General features: G+C 56.9%; 1 protein-coding gene across 3 annotated transcripts in view; it reads left to right on the forward strand.

The window, feature by feature from the left end:
* Positions 1-16,945, forward strand: part of ANK1 (ankyrin 1) — a 69,963-nt gene that overhangs the window by 49,186 nt on the left and 3,832 nt on the right. The window contains exons 20-43 of one of the 3 annotated variants that reach the window (XM_066567426.1): positions 484-582; positions 663-755; positions 1,464-1,536; positions 1,938-1,961; positions 2,820-2,919; positions 3,198-3,345; positions 3,529-3,626; positions 4,097-4,321; positions 4,678-4,832; positions 5,309-5,520; positions 5,631-5,835; positions 5,996-6,092; positions 6,839-7,067; positions 7,636-7,761; positions 7,843-7,962; positions 8,158-8,242; positions 8,480-8,554; positions 8,985-9,116; positions 9,927-10,073; positions 11,684-12,236; positions 13,659-13,917; positions 15,588-15,671; positions 16,006-16,173; positions 16,436-16,559. In XM_066567426.1, coding sequence (XP_066423523.1) covers positions 484-582; positions 663-755; positions 1,464-1,536; positions 1,938-1,961; positions 2,820-2,919; positions 3,198-3,345; positions 3,529-3,626; positions 4,097-4,321; positions 4,678-4,832; positions 5,309-5,520; positions 5,631-5,835; positions 5,996-6,092; positions 6,839-7,067; positions 7,636-7,761; positions 7,843-7,962; positions 8,158-8,242; positions 8,480-8,554; positions 8,985-9,116; positions 9,927-10,073; positions 11,684-12,236; positions 13,659-13,917; positions 15,588-15,671; positions 16,006-16,173; positions 16,436-16,534 — 3,606 coding nt within the window. In that variant the 3' untranslated portion in view covers positions 16,535-16,559. Of the gene's footprint in view, positions 1-483; positions 583-662; positions 756-1,463; positions 1,537-1,937; positions 1,962-2,819; positions 2,920-3,197; positions 3,346-3,528; positions 3,627-4,096; positions 4,322-4,677; positions 4,833-5,308; positions 5,521-5,630; positions 5,836-5,995; positions 6,093-6,838; positions 7,068-7,635; positions 7,762-7,842; positions 7,963-8,157; positions 8,243-8,479; positions 8,555-8,984; positions 9,117-9,926; positions 10,074-11,683; positions 12,237-13,658; positions 13,918-15,203; positions 15,423-15,587; positions 15,672-16,005; positions 16,174-16,435; positions 16,560-16,945 lie in introns of those variants that run through there. The other 2 variants (XM_066567427.1, XM_066567428.1) reach the window with 2 other exon arrangements.

The following is a 16,945-nucleotide window of genomic DNA, read 5'->3' on the forward strand; positions in this document are numbered from 1 at the left end:
CTCCATGTTTCAGGAGGCTGATTTATTGTTTTATGATATATATTATATTTAAAGAAAATGATATATTAGAACTAGACTAAAAGAATAGAAGAAAGGATTTCATCAGAAGGCTTGAAAGGAATAGACAGGAATGATAACAAAACTTGTGACTCTCAGAGAGTCTGAGCCAGCTGGACTGTGATTGGTCATTAATTAGAAACATCCACATGAGACCAATCAAAGATGCACCTGTTGCATTCCACAGCAGCAGATAACCATTGGTTACATTTTCCTTTGAGGCCTCTCAGCTTCTCAGGAGAAAAATCCTGGTAAAGGGATTTTTCAGAAAATATCATGGTGACAGTGCAGGTTGATAGGGAAGTGGAGCTGTCCTCATGCTCCAGGCACGCAGCACTGTGTGCGAGAGGCCTGGGGGCATTTCTGGGCATTTCTGGGGCAGCACCTTCCAGAACTGATTGCAGCGTGCTCTGTGCTCCCCTGCAGCTGGGCTACACCCCCCTGCACCAGGCAGCGCAGCAGGGCCACACGGACGTGGTGACGCTGCTGCTGAAGCACGGCGCGTCCCCCAACGAGATCAGCACGGTGAGTGCCGTGCCCCCCCTGCTCCTCTGCTCTCTGAGCTGCCCTGTGGCTGCTGCTGACCCTCTTTCCCCCGGGCACAGAATGGCACCACTCCCCTGGCCATCGCGAAGCGCCTCGGCTACATCTCTGTCACAGACGTGCTCAAGATTGTCACAGAGGAAACCGACATCCCGGTGAGCCCCTGGGTGCCAGGGCCAGGATGCTGGGGAGGAGGGCTGGGGCTGGGAAAGGTCTGCAGCTGGGTGCCCAGCCCGAGTGCAAGGAGTCAGCTGCAGGTGGCTGTGCAGCAAAATGGGGGTCTCCTCCAGCCAGGTCTCACAAGCTCTTGGAGGTTTATTTCACACCCAAGATAGCTCAGCTACCTCAGAAGGTATAGAATCAGCAGGATGGCTTCTGTTGCAGTGTTGGAAACAAAAAGGTTTTAATGAAAGGCAAAATAACAAAACTCTTTACAGAGAAAAACCGAGCCAAGCGCAAGAGGTTCTTGCTCCTGGTAAAACACCTCACAAAAGCGATTAGTTTCTCTTTGTTCTCTTCTTTTTCTAGTAAGTTGCTCAGGCAAGACTTTTTGGTTTCTGTGCAATTAGTTATCCTTAAGTTTGAGGTGAGATGTCTTTTCCCCTAATTGAGGAGAGGGCTTATTTCCTTCTTAAGGGGACAAAGGATAGTTTTGTCATTCTGTCAACAGGGAGCACATTCCTATACAAGACTTTCTGGCTCCTGTCCAATTGGGTATCCTTAAGTTTGAGGTGAAGTCCCCCAGGTCCTATGAGGTCTTTTCACTAATTGAGTAGAGAAACTTCTGGGCTTATTTCCTTTTTAAGGGGACAATGGATAGTTTTGTCACATTCCTATAGGCTGACTCTGCTCTGCTCCCACAGTCTGTTGGTGACAAGCACCGCATGAGCTTCCCAGAGACTGTAGACGAGATTCTGGACGTGTCAGAGGATGAAGGTGAGGGGTGGGAGTTGGGTCCCACCATCCCAGAGATCTGCCACACGGCTGGGTCAGTGTCAAGGGGATGGCACTGGTGTTCCTGCTGGAACAGGGACACCCCCAGGCCAGGGAGCTGCGTGGGCCCTGCTGAGGCCTTGCAGAGAGGATGAGGGAAGCCCACCAGGCTCCTGAGGTGACACCTCCTGCCTTGGGTGCTTCCCTGCACTATGCAGGAGGGATATATCTGGACATCTCCGTGATCCCATGCCCCAGGGGCTGTGCAGAGAGCCCTTGGGCATGCAGAGCCCCCACTGTGCCTTGCTCAGGCAAGGAGGGTCCCAGCTCCCAGCCCAGCTGTAGCTGGTTTGCTCCTGCACCCTCCCACCAATACCTCACTTTTGCCTCTTCTTACTTTGCAGGCACTGCTCATGTCACAGTAATGGGTATGAAATGTGTCCCCTGCCCCAGCTCAATGGCCCATTTCACCCCATGGCCACTGACCATCCGCACGCCATGTCCATTGCTGAGCCTTGCTGCTGCTCCGGGGCTCTGCAGAGCCAGCCCTGCCATCCTGCCCTGCCAACCCGTGTCCGTGCTGCTTGCTGTGGTGTGACTGCATGAATGGGCATCCTCCCACTCGGGAGGGCCCTGACCCCCCTGTCAGACCCAGGCCCTGTCCGTGGCAGGTGGAGGAACCTGGTCCTGTGACAATCCCTGGTGCCCCTCCACAACTGCCCCATGCCATCCTGGCCAGAACAGGGATTATTAACCTGAGAGCTCAAGGGTCTCTGTGCTGCTGTGGCCCCCTCCCCATCTCTGGGGCACTGTGTCTGCTGCAGGAAGTGCAGGACACCCTTCCCACAGGGCACTGGCCAGAGCCAAACCCTGATCAGCTAATTAGCAGGTATTAATGGGGCCAGTGGTCAGCATTGGCAGAGCTCTGTGCCTCCAGTGAGGGGTAGTGTTAGGCCAGCCTCCTGCACCCCCAGTGGTGCCTATATCCCTGTCCCAGGCGTCCCCTGCAGTCTCTGCACTGTGTTTGGTGCTGTGAGAAGGAGGTTTCCCAGTGAGCAGCCAGATTCCCCAGTGGCTCCCACAGCCCCTGTCCCCCTGTTCTGCCCTGCCAGCAGAGCCATCCTGGCAGGCAGCAAAGCCCTCCCTGTGTCTGGCTGAGACCCAGGGGCCAAGAGTGTGTGCGTGTGTGTCCAGCAGTGGGAGCAGGGATGGGCCCTGGCAAGGGCTGGGTGTCCGTGTTCCCTTGTCCCTCTGCCTCTGCTTGCTGAGCCAACTCTTGGTTTCAGAGGAAGAGCTGGTTGCAAAGCCCAAGACTCCTGATCTCAGAGAGCAGGAAGGCAAAAGAGAGCTGCTGGAGTTCATGACCACAACGACACTGGAGCAAACGTAAGAGACACTGCATGGTGGGGAGGGAGCTGGTACAGGGCACAGGACCAGCCTTGTGCTGGGCAAGGGGCACATAAAACTCCAGGCAAGGAACAGATCACTGAGCCCTCACGGGCTGGCACAGCAGGCAAAGCTGCTCAGTGCTGTTCCTGCAGCGGGACATGGGGCTGCTGCTTCATTTCCTTTTATCCAGTGGCCCCAGGACTCTGTGGGGATCGATGGGCAGGGGTTGAGGGACCCTAACACTTCCATGGCTGTCACTAACCCTCTCCTGGCAGGGTGGAGTCTCCAGCTGTCCTGCAGGTCCCCTGCGTCCCACCTGAAACTGTGGTGACCAGAGCTGAGGAGACTGAGCAGGTAGGACCTGTGGAGACAGAAGCTGAGCAAGTCAGCCTGCTGCATGCACCCTCGGTGTCCCCACAGGAGGTGAGCATGAGAAACAGCCTGCCATGGCCTCCCCCAGGCTCCCCCAGCACCACAGAGCTCAAGTGTGTGGTGGGTAATGGGCATTGACCCGGTGCTACAGGACGGTCCAGTGTAAGGGTGGGCAGGCTCAGCACCCCAAGACAGGACCCTTTGCCCACAAGGTCTCTTCCCTGCCTTTCACAGCCCTCCAAAGAGTTCGATGAGGACTCTCTGATCCCCAGCAGCCCAGCCACGGAGACCTCAGATAACATCAGCCCAGTGGCCAGCCCCGTGCACACAGGGTGAGTGCCCAGCCTGTGCAGCACCTGCATGTGATGGTGTTCACAGGGGTTCTTGGAGTGGGGAAGGGACAAGGATCTGACTCCATGTTTCAGAAGGCTGATTTATTATTTTATGATATATATTGCATTAAAACTATACTAAAAGAATAGAAGAAAAGTTTTCATCAGAAAGCCAGCTAAGAATAGAATAGCAAAGAATGATAACAAAGGCAGCTGTCTTGGACTCTCTGTCTGAGCCAGCTGGGCTGTGATTGGCCATTAATTAGAAACATCCAACATCCAACCAATCCCAGATGCACCTGTTGCATTCCACAGCAGCAGATAATCAATGTTTACATTTTGTTCTTGAAGCCTCTCAGCTCCTCAGGAGGAAAACTCCTAAAGAAAGGATTTTTTCATAAAAGATGTCTGCGACACACGCATGCTCTGGCTGCAAGATGCCCACATTCCTGTGATTCTATCCCCTCCAGGTTCCTGGTGAGCTTCATGGTGGATGCTCGTGGTGGCTCCATGCGGGGCAGCCGGCACCACGGGCTGCGCGTGGTCATCCCGCCCCGCGCCTGCGCTGCGCCCACCCGCATCACCTGCCGCCTGGTGAAGCCCCAGAAGCTGCCTGCACCCCCTCCCCTGGCTGAGGAGGAGGGTCTGGGCAGTCGGATCATTGCTCTGGGGCCTGCTGGTGCCCAGTTCCTCAGGTGAGCACAGCTGGGAAGAGAAGGGCAGACTGGGCTGCCCACACCAGGACTGGGAACAGATCTGGGTTCTTCTGGAGGGCTTTACTATACAGGGCAAGACTTCTGCCTCTATCTGCTTCTTGAGGTTGCCAGGGGAGAGATCCCACCTCTTGTGGGGTGCAGCATGTTTCTGGCATGGGTCATTCAAGAGTAACAGAATGGTGTCACAAAAGCCCTGAGCAGCCCTGTCCACCCAGGTGTAGAGCTCTCTTTTATAGAGAGGAGGTCAGCAGTCCTTCTTCCCCAGGGCCACCTTGCTGCCTGCATGTCCTTGTGGCAGCTTGTGGGTGCCAGTGGCCTCCCTGTGCTCTCTGCAGCCCTGTCATCGTGGAGATCCCACACTTTGCCTCCTATGGGCGTGGAGACCGTGAGCTGGTGGTGCTGCGCAGCGAGAACGGCTCCGTGTGGAAGGAGCACCGCAACCGCTACGAGGAGAGCTACATGGACCAGCTGCTCAACGGCATGGACGAGGGTGAGGGGGCCAGCAGGGCAGGGGCTGCTCACCTGGCAGCTCCCTGCAGGCTGCAGGTGGCCTGGGAGGTGGAGTGGGGCTGGGTGGTGGGGTCAGTGAAGCGTGGTGGGGCATTGAGTGACAGCCACAGCCTTGGTGTGTGAGCAGTGACAGCCACAGGCTTGGTGTGTGAGCACTGAGTGACATCCACAGCCTTGGTGTATGAGCAGTGACAGCCACAGGCTTGGTGTGTGAGCACTGAGTGACATCCATGGGCTTGGTGTGTGAGCACTGACAGCCACAGCCTTGGTGTATGAGCAGTGACAGCCACAGGCTTGGTGTATGAGCAGTGACATCCACGGGCTCAGTGTATGAGCAGTGACAGCCACAGCCTTGGTGTATGAGCACTGAGTGACATCCACAGGCTTGGTGTATGAGCAGTGACAGCCACAGGCTCAGTGTATGAGCACTGTTTGATGGCTGTGCTGCCCCTGCAGAGCTGGAGAGCCAGGAGGAGCTGGACAAGAAGAGGGTCTGCCGCATCATCACCACCGACTTCCCTCTCTACTTTGTGGTCATGTCCCGGATCTGCCAGGACTGCGACATGATCGGCCCTGAGGGAGGGTGTTTGAAAAGCACACTGGTGCCCATGGTACAGGCCACCTTCCCAGACGCTGCTGTCACCAAGAGAGTGAGGCTGGCCCTGCAGGTGAGCCTCAGAGAGCCTGGCCTGGGGCTCAGATGTGCTTCTGCAAGCCCGGGCTGTGCCCCAGCCTGGGGAAAAACCATCCCTGATGCCCATCCTTGTGCCCCCCACAGGCACAGCCCGTGCCTGATGAGTTGGTGACCAAGCTGCTGGGGAACCAAGCGACCTTCAGCCCCATTGTCACCGTGGAGCCACGACGGAGGAAGTTCCACCGCCCCATTGGCCTCCGGATCCCGCTGCCACCGTCCTGGAAGGACAATCCCCGAGACAGCGGTGAGGGTGACACCACCAGCCTTCGTCTGCTCTGCAGTGTGATTGGTGAGGCTGCAAGAGTGCTCTCCATGGGGATGGGCTGGGCTGCCTCGGGGGGTGCAGCTCCAGGGAGCTCATTTCCCCTGTGGAGAAAGCAAATGCCCAGGGGATGCAGACCCCAGGCTTATGGAAAGACAGTATGTTCACCCCTTGCTTTCTGCTGCAGGAGGGACGGCCCAAGCCCAGTGGGAAGACATAACAGGCACCACAAAGCTAGTCTACGAAAATGAGTGTGCTAATTTTACCACCAATGTGTCTGCCAGGTGAGTCCTGAGCAAAAGAGTGCCCACCTGAGGATATCTGGTGCTCCTTGGGCCTTGCTACAGCCTTTGCCAGGAGAAGCCCCTTACCCCTGGTGCTGTGCTGCCCTATTCCTACATGCAGGGTGGTTTCCTCTAACTTTGAGACCCCCATGCTGCCTGAGCAAACTTCAGGAAACAGACAGCTGGGAGTGCAGGAGGAAGGGGATCATTATTTGTACTTGGCTGGGTCTCCATCCAAGATGGGGCTACACCTGTGTCCAGAAATCTTGGGGCTTCCTTTGCAGTCCAGTTGACTGTTGAGTGTGGTGTTTTCGGGGTCCCCTGGATGGAGGAGGAATGATGAATCTGACTCCATGTTCTTAGAAGGCTAATTTATTATGATATGATATGATATAATGCTATACTAAAACTATACTAAAGAATAGAGGAAGGATACAGACAGAAGGCTACAAGGAATGATAATGAAATCTTGTGACTCCTTCCAGAGTTCCGACACAGCTTGGCCATGATTGGTCATTGAGTCAAAACAATTCACATGTTGGATAAACAATGCCCAAACCACATTCCAAAGCTGCATAACACAGGAGAAGCAAATTAGATCATTATTGTTTTCCTTTTCTCTGAGGTTTCTCAGGAGAAAAAATCCTGGGCAAAGAGGATTTTTCAGAAAATATGATGGTGACAGTTGAGGGGTGTGGGGGGCAGCTGCCACTGCCCAGCAGCCCCCTGACCCAAATCTCCTGCAGGTTCTGGCTGGCCGACTGCCCACGCACAGCTGAGGCCGTGCACTTTGCCACCATGCTGTACAAGGAGCTGACAGCCGTGCCCTACATGGCCAAATTTGTGGTGTTTGCCAAGATGAACGACGCGCGGGAAGGCCGGCTGCGCTGCTACTGCATGACTGATGACAAGGTTGACAAGACTTTGGAGCAGCATGAGAACTTCACTGAGGTGGCCCGCAGCAGGGACATTGAGGTTTGTCCCCAGCAGCATGTGCGGAGGGGAGAGGGATAGCAACGTGAGGGGAGAGGGATAACAAAGTGAGGGGAGACTTGTGACGGTGTTCACAGGGGTCCCAGGATGAGGGAAGAGACGAGAATGTTGACTCCATGTTTCAGAAGGCTTGAGCTATTATTTTATGATATATATGACATTAAAACTATACTAAAAGAATAGAAGACAAGGTTTCATCAGAAGGCTGGCTAAGAAAGGAATGATAACAAGGGTTTGTGGCTCGGCTCTGTCCAAGCCAGCTGGGCTGTGATTGGCCATTAATTAGAAACAACCACATGAGCCCAATCCCAGATGCACCTGTTGCATTCCACAGCAGCAGATAACCATTGTTTGCATTTTGTTCCTGAGGCCTCTCAGCTTCTCAGGAGAAAAAATCCCAAGGAAAGGATTTTTCATAAAAGATGTCTGTGACAGAGACTGATACCAGTGGAAGGGGCTGGCCCTTGGAGAGTCAGGGTTACCTGCCCTGTCCAGCAGCAGGACAAGCAGCTCTGCACGGGGTCTGAGCGTATTTTCTGCTCCTGGCCAGGTGGTAGAGGGAATGCCTTTGCACGTGGAACTCTCAGGGAACCTGGTGCCTGTCAAGAAGGCTGCTCAGCCCCGCACCTTCCTCTTCCAGTCCTTCCGGGAGAATCGTCTTGTCATTCCCATCAAGGTAACGCCAGGGTACAAGGCTGAGCAAGCAGTTAGGGCCCTTGGCTGGTGCCAAGGAACCTAACTGGGCTCTGGCTCTCAGGTCAGGGACAGCAGCAGGGAAGCCAGTGGCTCCCTGTCCTTCTTGCGCAAGGCCATGAAATACGAGGACCTCCAGCACGTGCTCTGCCACCTGAACATCAGCATCCCACCCTGCAGCAAGGTCAGTGTAGGGCCTTTGGCACTCTGGTAGGGCCCATCCCTCCCCCAAGTGCAGGGGACAGCCCTTGCTGTCCTCACCTGCTCCACGTGGCCATGCCATGCCACTCAGGAGGTGAAGGAGAAGCAGCCATGTCAGGGCAGAGCTGCTGCCCTCTCTTCAAGCTGTTGACCCCTTGGTTTGTCACCACTCTCACAGGGAAGTGGCAGTGATGAGCGGAGGAGGACACTGACCCCATTGTCTCTGCGGGAGCGATACAGCATCCTAAGTGAGACCAGTTTTGGTATGCAGCCTGCTGGGAGCATCCCAGCCCACTCACCACCTGCACCTGGGGTGCCCAAACCAGTGCAGAGCTGGGATGATCCTGTCATAGTTGCACTCACAGCAACTTCCCTTTCCCTGGAGGTTCCCTTGGTGCTGCCTGCAGGGTCTGTGTGACGCCAGGGCCAGCACCCCTTCCCCTCACTGCTCTGGGGCAGGGCCCTGTGCAGCTGAGCTGTGACTCCTTCTCCTCCTGCAGGCTCTCTGAGCAGCACAGACAAGGCAGACCAGAAGATGGTTGACATAGCAGAGCAGCTGGGCCTCAGCTGGGCAGGTGAGTGCACCTGAGGGTTCTGAGGATACACAGCACTCCTGGCAAAGCTGGCACTCAGGGAGGCTGGAAGTGGCTGCTTTGCAGTGCAGCCCTGCTGCGAGCATTCCAGGGCACTAAATTGAACCTTCCCATGGCTGTGCACATATTCACATGCATGGCTGCCAGGCTAGGGCTTTGTTGGGAGTTGTACACCTTGCTGCTGTTCATTGCAGCAGAGCCCACACTTGAGACCTTCCTGTGCTAGTCACAGCCAGCCTGAGCTGGGGGGCTTCAACCCCTGCCCCATCCCAGCTCCTGCATGTCCTGCTGTGTTCAGCTGTATGGAACAGAGGGTCTCTGCACTGGTCCTTCACTGGCTGAGCCCTTCACAGCACGGCCAGCCTGGTGGTGGGCACCCGAGGGTGTGATACTGACCCGGTGCTTTCCCCAGAGCTGGCGCGTGAGCTGCAGTTTGGGGTGGATGACATCAACAGGATACGTGTGGAGAACCCCAACTCCCTCCTGGAGCAGAGCATCGCCTTACTCAACCTCTGGGCCAGCCGTGAGGGCAAGAATGTCAAGAGTGAGTAGCTGTGGTTCCCCTTCACAGGCACAGAGGTGGCAGGGCGAGCCCTGCAGAGCACTTTGTGCATCTTCAAGCACCACTGGCTGCCTTTGCAGTGGTGGTCCAGGCATATCTGCCTTCCCACACCTGGAGGGTGCCTGGGGCATGGCTGTGCTTCCCTGTGAAAAATGCCAATCACTTGGTTTTGGAATTTTAAAAGTTTAATAGTAATAAAATGGTTATAAAAATAGTAACACAATTAGAGTAGTAATGATTTGGACAATTTGATTTAGGACAATATGAGACAACAAATACAAAGAGTTACGGATGTCCGGGTACCTTTTTCTGGGCAGCACGAGCCCGAAAAAGGACCCACGTTAACAGAGGATTAACCCTTAAAAGCAATAGCCTGTTGCATATTCATACACCTCATACATGATGCATAAATTCCATTCAAACACAGGATTCTGTCTGGTCAGTGTCAGCTTCTTCCTTCTAATCCTAACAGCGCCTTCGAGGCAGGAAGAAGTTCGTTTCTTCTGATAAGAGGGCCATAAATTCTTTTTCTCTGAAAGATTCAGGTGTCCTGTGGCTGCTATCTCACTGAGAGTCCTTTCTTTAAAAAAAGTATCCTACATAGCATCGTTTCTATTTTAACAATTTTTACAACCTAAAACTATATTTAACACAGAGAATTAATACAGCATTACTTTCTAACACAACACATACAGTATTAATTTGAATATTTGCCAAAAGCCAATCATAAAATACGTGCATTTTTCACACTCCCCAAGTGACTGGTTTGCTGACACCACCTTCCCCCTGCAGTTGAGAACCTGTACACGGCGCTGAGGAACATCGACCGCAGCGAGATCGTCAACATGCTGGAGGGCTCGGGCCGGCAGAGCCGCAGCCTGAAGGGGAGCTGGCGCTTCTCAGACAGAGACTACTCCCTCTCACCGTCCCAGATGAATGGTGAGCCCCACCGTCCGGCAGGGAACGCAGCAGGGCCCTGGGGGCACATTCTGTGCGGACATTGGGGCTGGGGTCTTGCCTGAGCAGGTTGCACCCACTGAGAAGGGAGTGGGCACTTTTTGCTGGCAGATGTGGCCTCTTCACTGGGGCTTGTGCTGCAGGAAGCTTGGCTCTGCCATAGTGCTTTCTCAGAGACACCCTAGGTGGGGTTGACATGTGTTCCTCATCCCAGTGTGAGAGGTGAGAGGTGTCTCTGGCTCTGCCAGTGGAGCTCACTGAGTCCCGGCTGTGCAGCCGGTGGTGGGTGCCAGGCAGAGGGGACCTGGATGCGGGGACACAGCCAGAGTCAGCTGTGGCACACGCTGCTGGGGAGCCAGCACAGCAGGCAGGGGCAGGGCTTTGTGCTGCTGCAGCCCTGCACTGTGGCTGTGGCCCTGCAGCGCTGGCTCATCGCTCTCTCCCTCTCTGTCTCTCCCCTTGTTCTGTTTTCTCAAACATGCCACCTAGTGCTGCCAGGTGCGGGCACTCCTGTGGGTCACTTCTTTTCATCTTTCTCCTCTGAGCTCATCCTGGCCTCTCCTTCTCTCATCTCCCACTGCCTGTCTCCACTGTCTCCACCTCAGCTAAGCCCTCTGGGAGCCGCATCCTGCTCCAGCGACTGCATGTCACCAGGGACTGCCCCTCTGAGAGCTGGCATGCTTGCAGGCAGCCATCCCAAGCCTTCTTGTGCACAATCCCAAGCTCCTTCCCTTGCTGGCACTGCACTGCATGCCCCTGGCCAGGCACCGGGTGCCCATGGGTGAAGTGCCCTTCCTGTGCCAAGCTGTACCTGTGCCTTGGCTGTGGCTGGCATTCCCTGGCTGCCAGGGCAGCAGAACGGGTTCACTGCTGAAATCCAGGGGTGAAAAAATGGCTCAAAGCTGGAAAAGGCTGAGCAGAGCCACCTGCATGGGTGGGAGTGCCTGGCTTGGTTGTGGCTCATATGGACGTGCCTGAGCTGTGCACATGGCCCTGGGCATGAGACATGACAATGGTTTGTAGCCCTGGAGACACCAGCGGGGTTGTAAGGCCCTGGCTGCCTTCTGCAGGGCCTTGGGGTTGCATGGCATGCTCTGGGGCCATCCTTCTGTGCTCATGGTACTTCCAACCCGCTCCTCTGTGCTGTGGAGAGTGTTTGGCTTTGAGCGTTGGTGCCTGCCAGACTTGACTACTTGAACTCCAGGCTAATGGCCAGCTGATGCTGGATGGGGGCTGTGGGCAGGGGCCAGGGGGGCTGATGGAGCAGGGTAGCAAAGAGGGCACTGTGTCCTGCAGTGTGGATGGAGAATCGTGTGAACACCAGGCCAGTCCTCCTCACAGGGCGGAGGCAGCCCCAGGACCTGCCCAAAGCAGCCCCAGGATCTGAAGGGAGGCATGGCAGCATTTGCAGGGACCTTGTGAAATCCGCTGTGAGCACAGCCCTGCTCAGCCTGGCCACAGGGGGCTGGGGCATGCCCATTGCTGTCCTTGGGGCTGCCATTCCTCCCAGAAGCTGTTTCCCTTTTGCCCCACCGTGCTTGTGCGTGCGTGAGGGTGGCTGCTGGACATGATGCCTCTGTCTGCCCATTTAGGTTACGCTTCACTGCAGGACGAGCTGCTGTCCCCTGCCTCCCTGCATTACACACTGCCATCCCCGCTGCGTGCCGACCAGTACTGGAATGAGGTGGCCATCATGGATGCTATCCCCATGGCTGCCACTGAGCAGGATGCCCTGATGGAGATGTCCGACATGCAGGTGTGGTCCTCGGGGCTCACCCCCTCGCTGGTGACTGCTGAGGACTCCTCTCTGGAGTGCAGCAAGGCTGAGGACTCGGATGCCACGAGCGAAGGCCGCTTCCCAGGGCAGCTCCTAGCAGATGCTCATGGCCCAGACCACATGGGCTCTATGGACCTGGTTGAGGATGACACAGTGGACTCAGATGCCATGAATGGGCTGATTGACCTTCTAGAGCAGGAGGAGGGGCAGAGGCCAGAGGGGAAGATGCCATCTGGTGATCATCAACCAGGGACTGGGGAGCAGGACCCGGAGAGTGAAGTCTCTTTTGTTTCAGTTCAGGAGAAGGTGCAAACCAGGATCTTGACATCACCTACCTTTAGCCATGATGTGGAGAAGAGTGCAGACAGGTACTGCAGCCTGGGTGAGCGTGGCAGGGGAGCACAAGTGCTTTGCCAGCTACTGCCCTGTGCTGGGCCAGCTGCAATGATCTCCCTGCTTTGCTTGCTTCCCTGCTGCTCTCCAGCTCTGCAGCCCAGGCATCTGCAGTACACAGAACCATGGCTGGGCCTCACTCCTCTCTGGCAATGCTCTGGAGGGCTCCTGGAAGAGACCCCCAGTCAGCCAGGCCCTGCATGGAGGTTGTACTTAGGAGAGCCAACCCTAACCTGGGCTGCCTCCTCCCACATGGTCACTACAGGACACAACACGAGCACACACACTGCTGCTCTCAGGGTGAAGAAAAAGGGAAGTTTGCTTTCTGACTCCAACATTTATAGATTTCCAAGAGTGACAGTGGATTGGAGGGTGACAGTGCCGCCTCTCCAATGACACTGGACAAACCAACAGCCCATCAAATTTCTCCTCCTCCATAAAAGAATGCAAAACAATGAGTTATTTGCAGAAAGTGTGTGAGAAAGTTCATTACAAGAATGTAAACATCAGAAGGCTTAGAAAATCTTAAAAATTCAGGGTGACATCACATTTCCAGTGGCACTGGACTCATGAAATCCTTGGCAGCACCCAGAAATGCTCCACAACATTAGACCACATTAGAATTAGAGCTAGACCACACTAGACCACGAGAGCACAGCATGCTCTTGCCTCAGACCCTGGCCAAGCTGTGAGGCTGCGGGAGGGGCAGGGAGCATGGCATGGAGGTGGCCTGTGCCTTTTGTGCATCTGTGCATCTTGTGCTGCTTCTGCTGGGCTCCCAGCAGCGCCAGTGGGCTGCAGGTGTGGTGCAGGTGTGCTTATGGGGTGCAGGTGTGCCTGTGGGCTGCAGGTGTGGTGCAGGTGTGCCTGTGGGGTGCAGGTGAGCCTGTGGGGTGCAGGTGTGGTGCAGGTGTGCCCATGGGGTGCCCAGCAGTGCCTGTGGGGTGCAGGTGTGGTGCAGGTGTGCCCATGGGGTGCAGGTGTGGTGCAGGTGTGGTACAGGTGTGCCCATGGGGTGCAGGTGTGGTGCAGGTGTGCCCATGGGGTGCAGGTGTGATGCAGGTGTGCCCATGGGGTGCCCAGCAGTGCCTGTGGGGTGCAGGTGTGGTGCAGGTGTGCCCATGGGGTGCAGGTGTGGTGCAGGTGTGCCCATGGGGTGCCCAGCAGTGCCTGTGGGGTGCAGGTGTGATGCAGGTGTGCCCATGGGGTGCAGGTGTGGTGCAGGTGTGCCTGTGGGGTGCAGGTGTGATGCAGGTGTGCCCATGGGGTGCAGGTGTGGTGCAGGTGTGCCTGCCGGAGCTCGGCTGCTGCTCAGGGTGCAGCACTCCGTGCAAAGCTGACTGCCCCTCTCTCTCTCTGTCTCTCTCTCCCTATCCCTGTCCCTCTCTGGTGCCCAGGCTGAGGGACTGGAATGCAGAAGGCTCCTTTATCTCCTGCCTACAGGACCTGACAGCGGGCTCCTGGCAGGAGGGAGTCACCCGAAGGCTGCTCCCAACGCACACCACAGCCTCTGGGGCACAGGGCCAGCAGCAAGAGCAGGTCCTGGTGGCAGCCACGGAGCTGATGAGGGTCAGCTCTGCAGAGGACAGCGACTGGCAGCCCCAGCACCCCACAGGCGGCTGGCAGGAGGAGCCCCACAGCCGCTTCTTTGGGCAGGTGAGAGCAGGAGCAGGGGAGTCAGCCCTGCGGGAAGGTGTGACCCTATGGACAGCCTTTCCTGGAGCCTGCTGCAGGGCCTGTCAGGCAGACCAGGTGACAGCAGACCTCCTCAACTCCCCTGGCATACTTCCTGCCCTTTGGGGTGCCTCTCAGCCCAGAATAGCCCGCTGTGCTTGATACCTGAGCTCTTGCTCTCCATTTATAACCCAGTCACCCTCCCAGAGTCGTTCCTTATTGAGTATCTGCCCTGGCTGGCAGCCCAACAGCCTGCTGGAGCCAGAAATAGAGTTGGTCTAGGGGCCAGGCTGGGTGGGGGGCTTGATGCCACGGTCACACAGAGCCAGCAGGTACAAGGTGAGGGTGAGCACCTTTCCCCAGCCAAGGCACGCGCGGCCACGCTCGGAGGTGACTGCTCAGCCCTGTGTTACCTGAGTCAGGTATGACTCCAATGACACCTCAAAGATCTGGGCTTCAATTATCCTGTGACCCAGGACTGCCCACCATAGTCAGGGGGACAGGCTGTTGGGAAGGGTGACAGAGGGACAGATCTCTCCTTCTCTCTGCCTGGGCAGGGTGACAGAGAAGAGGGACAGATCTGTCCTGCACTCCTGGCCATGGCACAGGCTGTTGGAAAAGATGACAGAGGGACAGATCTGTCCTGCTCACTGCCTAGACATGGCACAGGCTGTTGGAAAAGCTGACAGAGGGACAGATCTGTCCTGCTCCCCCTGGCCATGGGACAGGCTGTTGAGCAGGGTGACATAGAGAGGGACAGATCTGTCCTGCTCCCCTTGGCCATGGGACAGGCTGTTGGGAAGGGTGACACAGAGAGGGACAGATCTGTCCTGCTCTCCTGGCCATGGCACAGGCTGTTGGGCAGGGTGACAGAGAGAGGGACAGATCTGTCCTGCTCTCCTGGCCATGGGACAGGCTGTTGGAAAAGCTGACAGAGGGACAGATCTGTCCTGCTCTCCTGGCCATGGGGCAGGCTGTTGGAAAAGCTGACAGAGGGACAGACCTGTCCTGCACTGCCTGGCCGGGTGACAGAGAACAGGGACAGACCTGTCCTGCCCTGCCTGGCCGGGTGACAGAGAACAGGGACAGATCTGTCCTGTGGCTGCCTGGCCGGGGCAGTCCCGGCCACATGACCGCACAGGACGCTCCACCTGCCCGCTCCCTTCTCGCCGCCCACCGCCGGCGGGGCTGCGGCTCCGGCAGCTCCCGGGAGCCGCGGGCAGGCGGCGGCGCGGCATGGCCGGGCTCTGACAGCGCGGCCGGGCACGATGTGGGCTTTCCTAGCCCAGCTGCTGATCGCTCTGGTGCTGCTGGCCTTCTTGCTGGTCAGCTGCCAGAACGTGATGCACATCGTCAGGGGCTCTGTGCGCTTCCTGCTCAAACACGCCCATCGGGAGCTGGACAAGGAGCTCGGGGAGAGCCAGGGGCTGGCGGATGATGAGGAGGCTCTCTCCGCCAGGGTCGTCCGCCGGCGAGTCCTGCTGAAGGTAACGAGAGCGGAGAGAGCAGCCCCGGGCAGATGCAGAGGAAAGCAGGGACGGGGCAGGGCAGGGAGGGATGCGGGGTTCGTGTCAGGTGTGTTGTTCTGCCAGGTGAACCACTCCCCTCACCGCCCTCTCATGCCCTGATCTCCCCCCGTCCTGTTCCTGCAGGGGAATGAAGCCCTTCATCTGCCTGGAGAGCAGGTGACCGAGGAGCAGTTCACAGACGATCAAGGCAATATCATCACCAAGAAGGTGAGTGAGTGATCAGGGTGTGGGTAAGGGCACGCTGCAGCCTTTCCCTTCTCCCCTGCTCCCTGCAGCCTTTCCCTTCTCCCTTCCAGCCTTTCCCTTGTCCCCTCCACCCTGCAGCCTTTCCCTTTTCCCTTCCAGCCCTGCAGCCTTTCCCTTCTCCCTTCCAGCCTTTCCCTTCTCCCCTCCAGCCCTGCAGCCCATGTAGGGCATTGCTGTGCCGCTGTCTTGGGTTACACTCACGGCATTTCTCCAGCTCACAGCCGCGGGCTGGGTGAGCAGGGACTCGCGGTGCCCTGGGGCTGGCTGTGACACGCAGCTCTGTGGGTCTCCACAGATTATCCGGAAGGTGGTGCGCCAGCTGGGCCCTGGTGACATGGGTGACAGGCAGGAGCAGGAGGAGCTGATCCTGGAGGGCTCCCTGCAGGAGCCCCAAGACCTGGAGGCTGAGGATGATCACTTCATGAAATACTCCATCTTGCACCGGGATGGTCTGGGTGCCAAGGTACAGTGTGGCTCATAGCCCTGGGTTTCTGCAGGACTCTCAGGCTCTGGGTCGATGTCACCCTCTGTCCTTCCTTTGCCCCGCACTCCTCTCCTGTGTCCCCTCTAAGATTTCTAAAGCAAATCGTGCCCACTGCGCCAGTCTTCTTGCTTGGTGTTTTCTGCCTGCCAACTGACTCTACCTTTCCCTTTCCTGTCCTTTTCTCTGTGTCTGTCTGTCCACCTGGGTGATGTCCTGCTCCCTGCCCCTTCGGCTCCCTCAGGAGGAGATGCGAGTGCGCGTCCCGAAACCAGAGGTCTCTGGGGGCAGGATGGGGGCTCAGATAGTGAAACGAGCCAGCCTGAAAAGGGGGAAGCAGTGACCCCTCAAATGGCCTCTTTTTTGAGGTAACCCTGCCTTTGCTCTTCCTTCTGTCCTGGCTGCCTGCACTGAGCTGCTGGTCATGCACATTCTCCTGGGGGAAGTGTGGTGGGGCAGTGCCCAGCTCCTGGGGGCACTGAGGGTTTGCTGTGCTGCAGAAAAAGACTGAGGGTGGGCAGCAGTGTGGCCCTGCTGATGCTCCTGGGTGCTGTGGGCACAGGGTGCCCTGGTCTGCAGTGATGCTGCAGCCAGCTGTGTGCACAGCACCCCCCTGCAGCCACAGTGCCAAGGGCTGCTCCTGCAGTGACAGCACCTGGCGTGCTCAGGGGTGTCACTGCAGGAGTGGCTGGGGGTCCCCAGTGACGGGGTCACAGAGTTGTTACTCCTGGGCTACAGACAGAGGGATGGTCTT

Source organism: Molothrus aeneus, chromosome 29, assembly GCF_037042795.1.
Source record: "Molothrus aeneus isolate 106 chromosome 29, BPBGC_Maene_1.0, whole genome shotgun sequence".
In the NCBI taxonomy this organism is placed as follows: Eukaryota; Metazoa; Chordata; class Aves; order Passeriformes; family Icteridae; genus Molothrus; species Molothrus aeneus.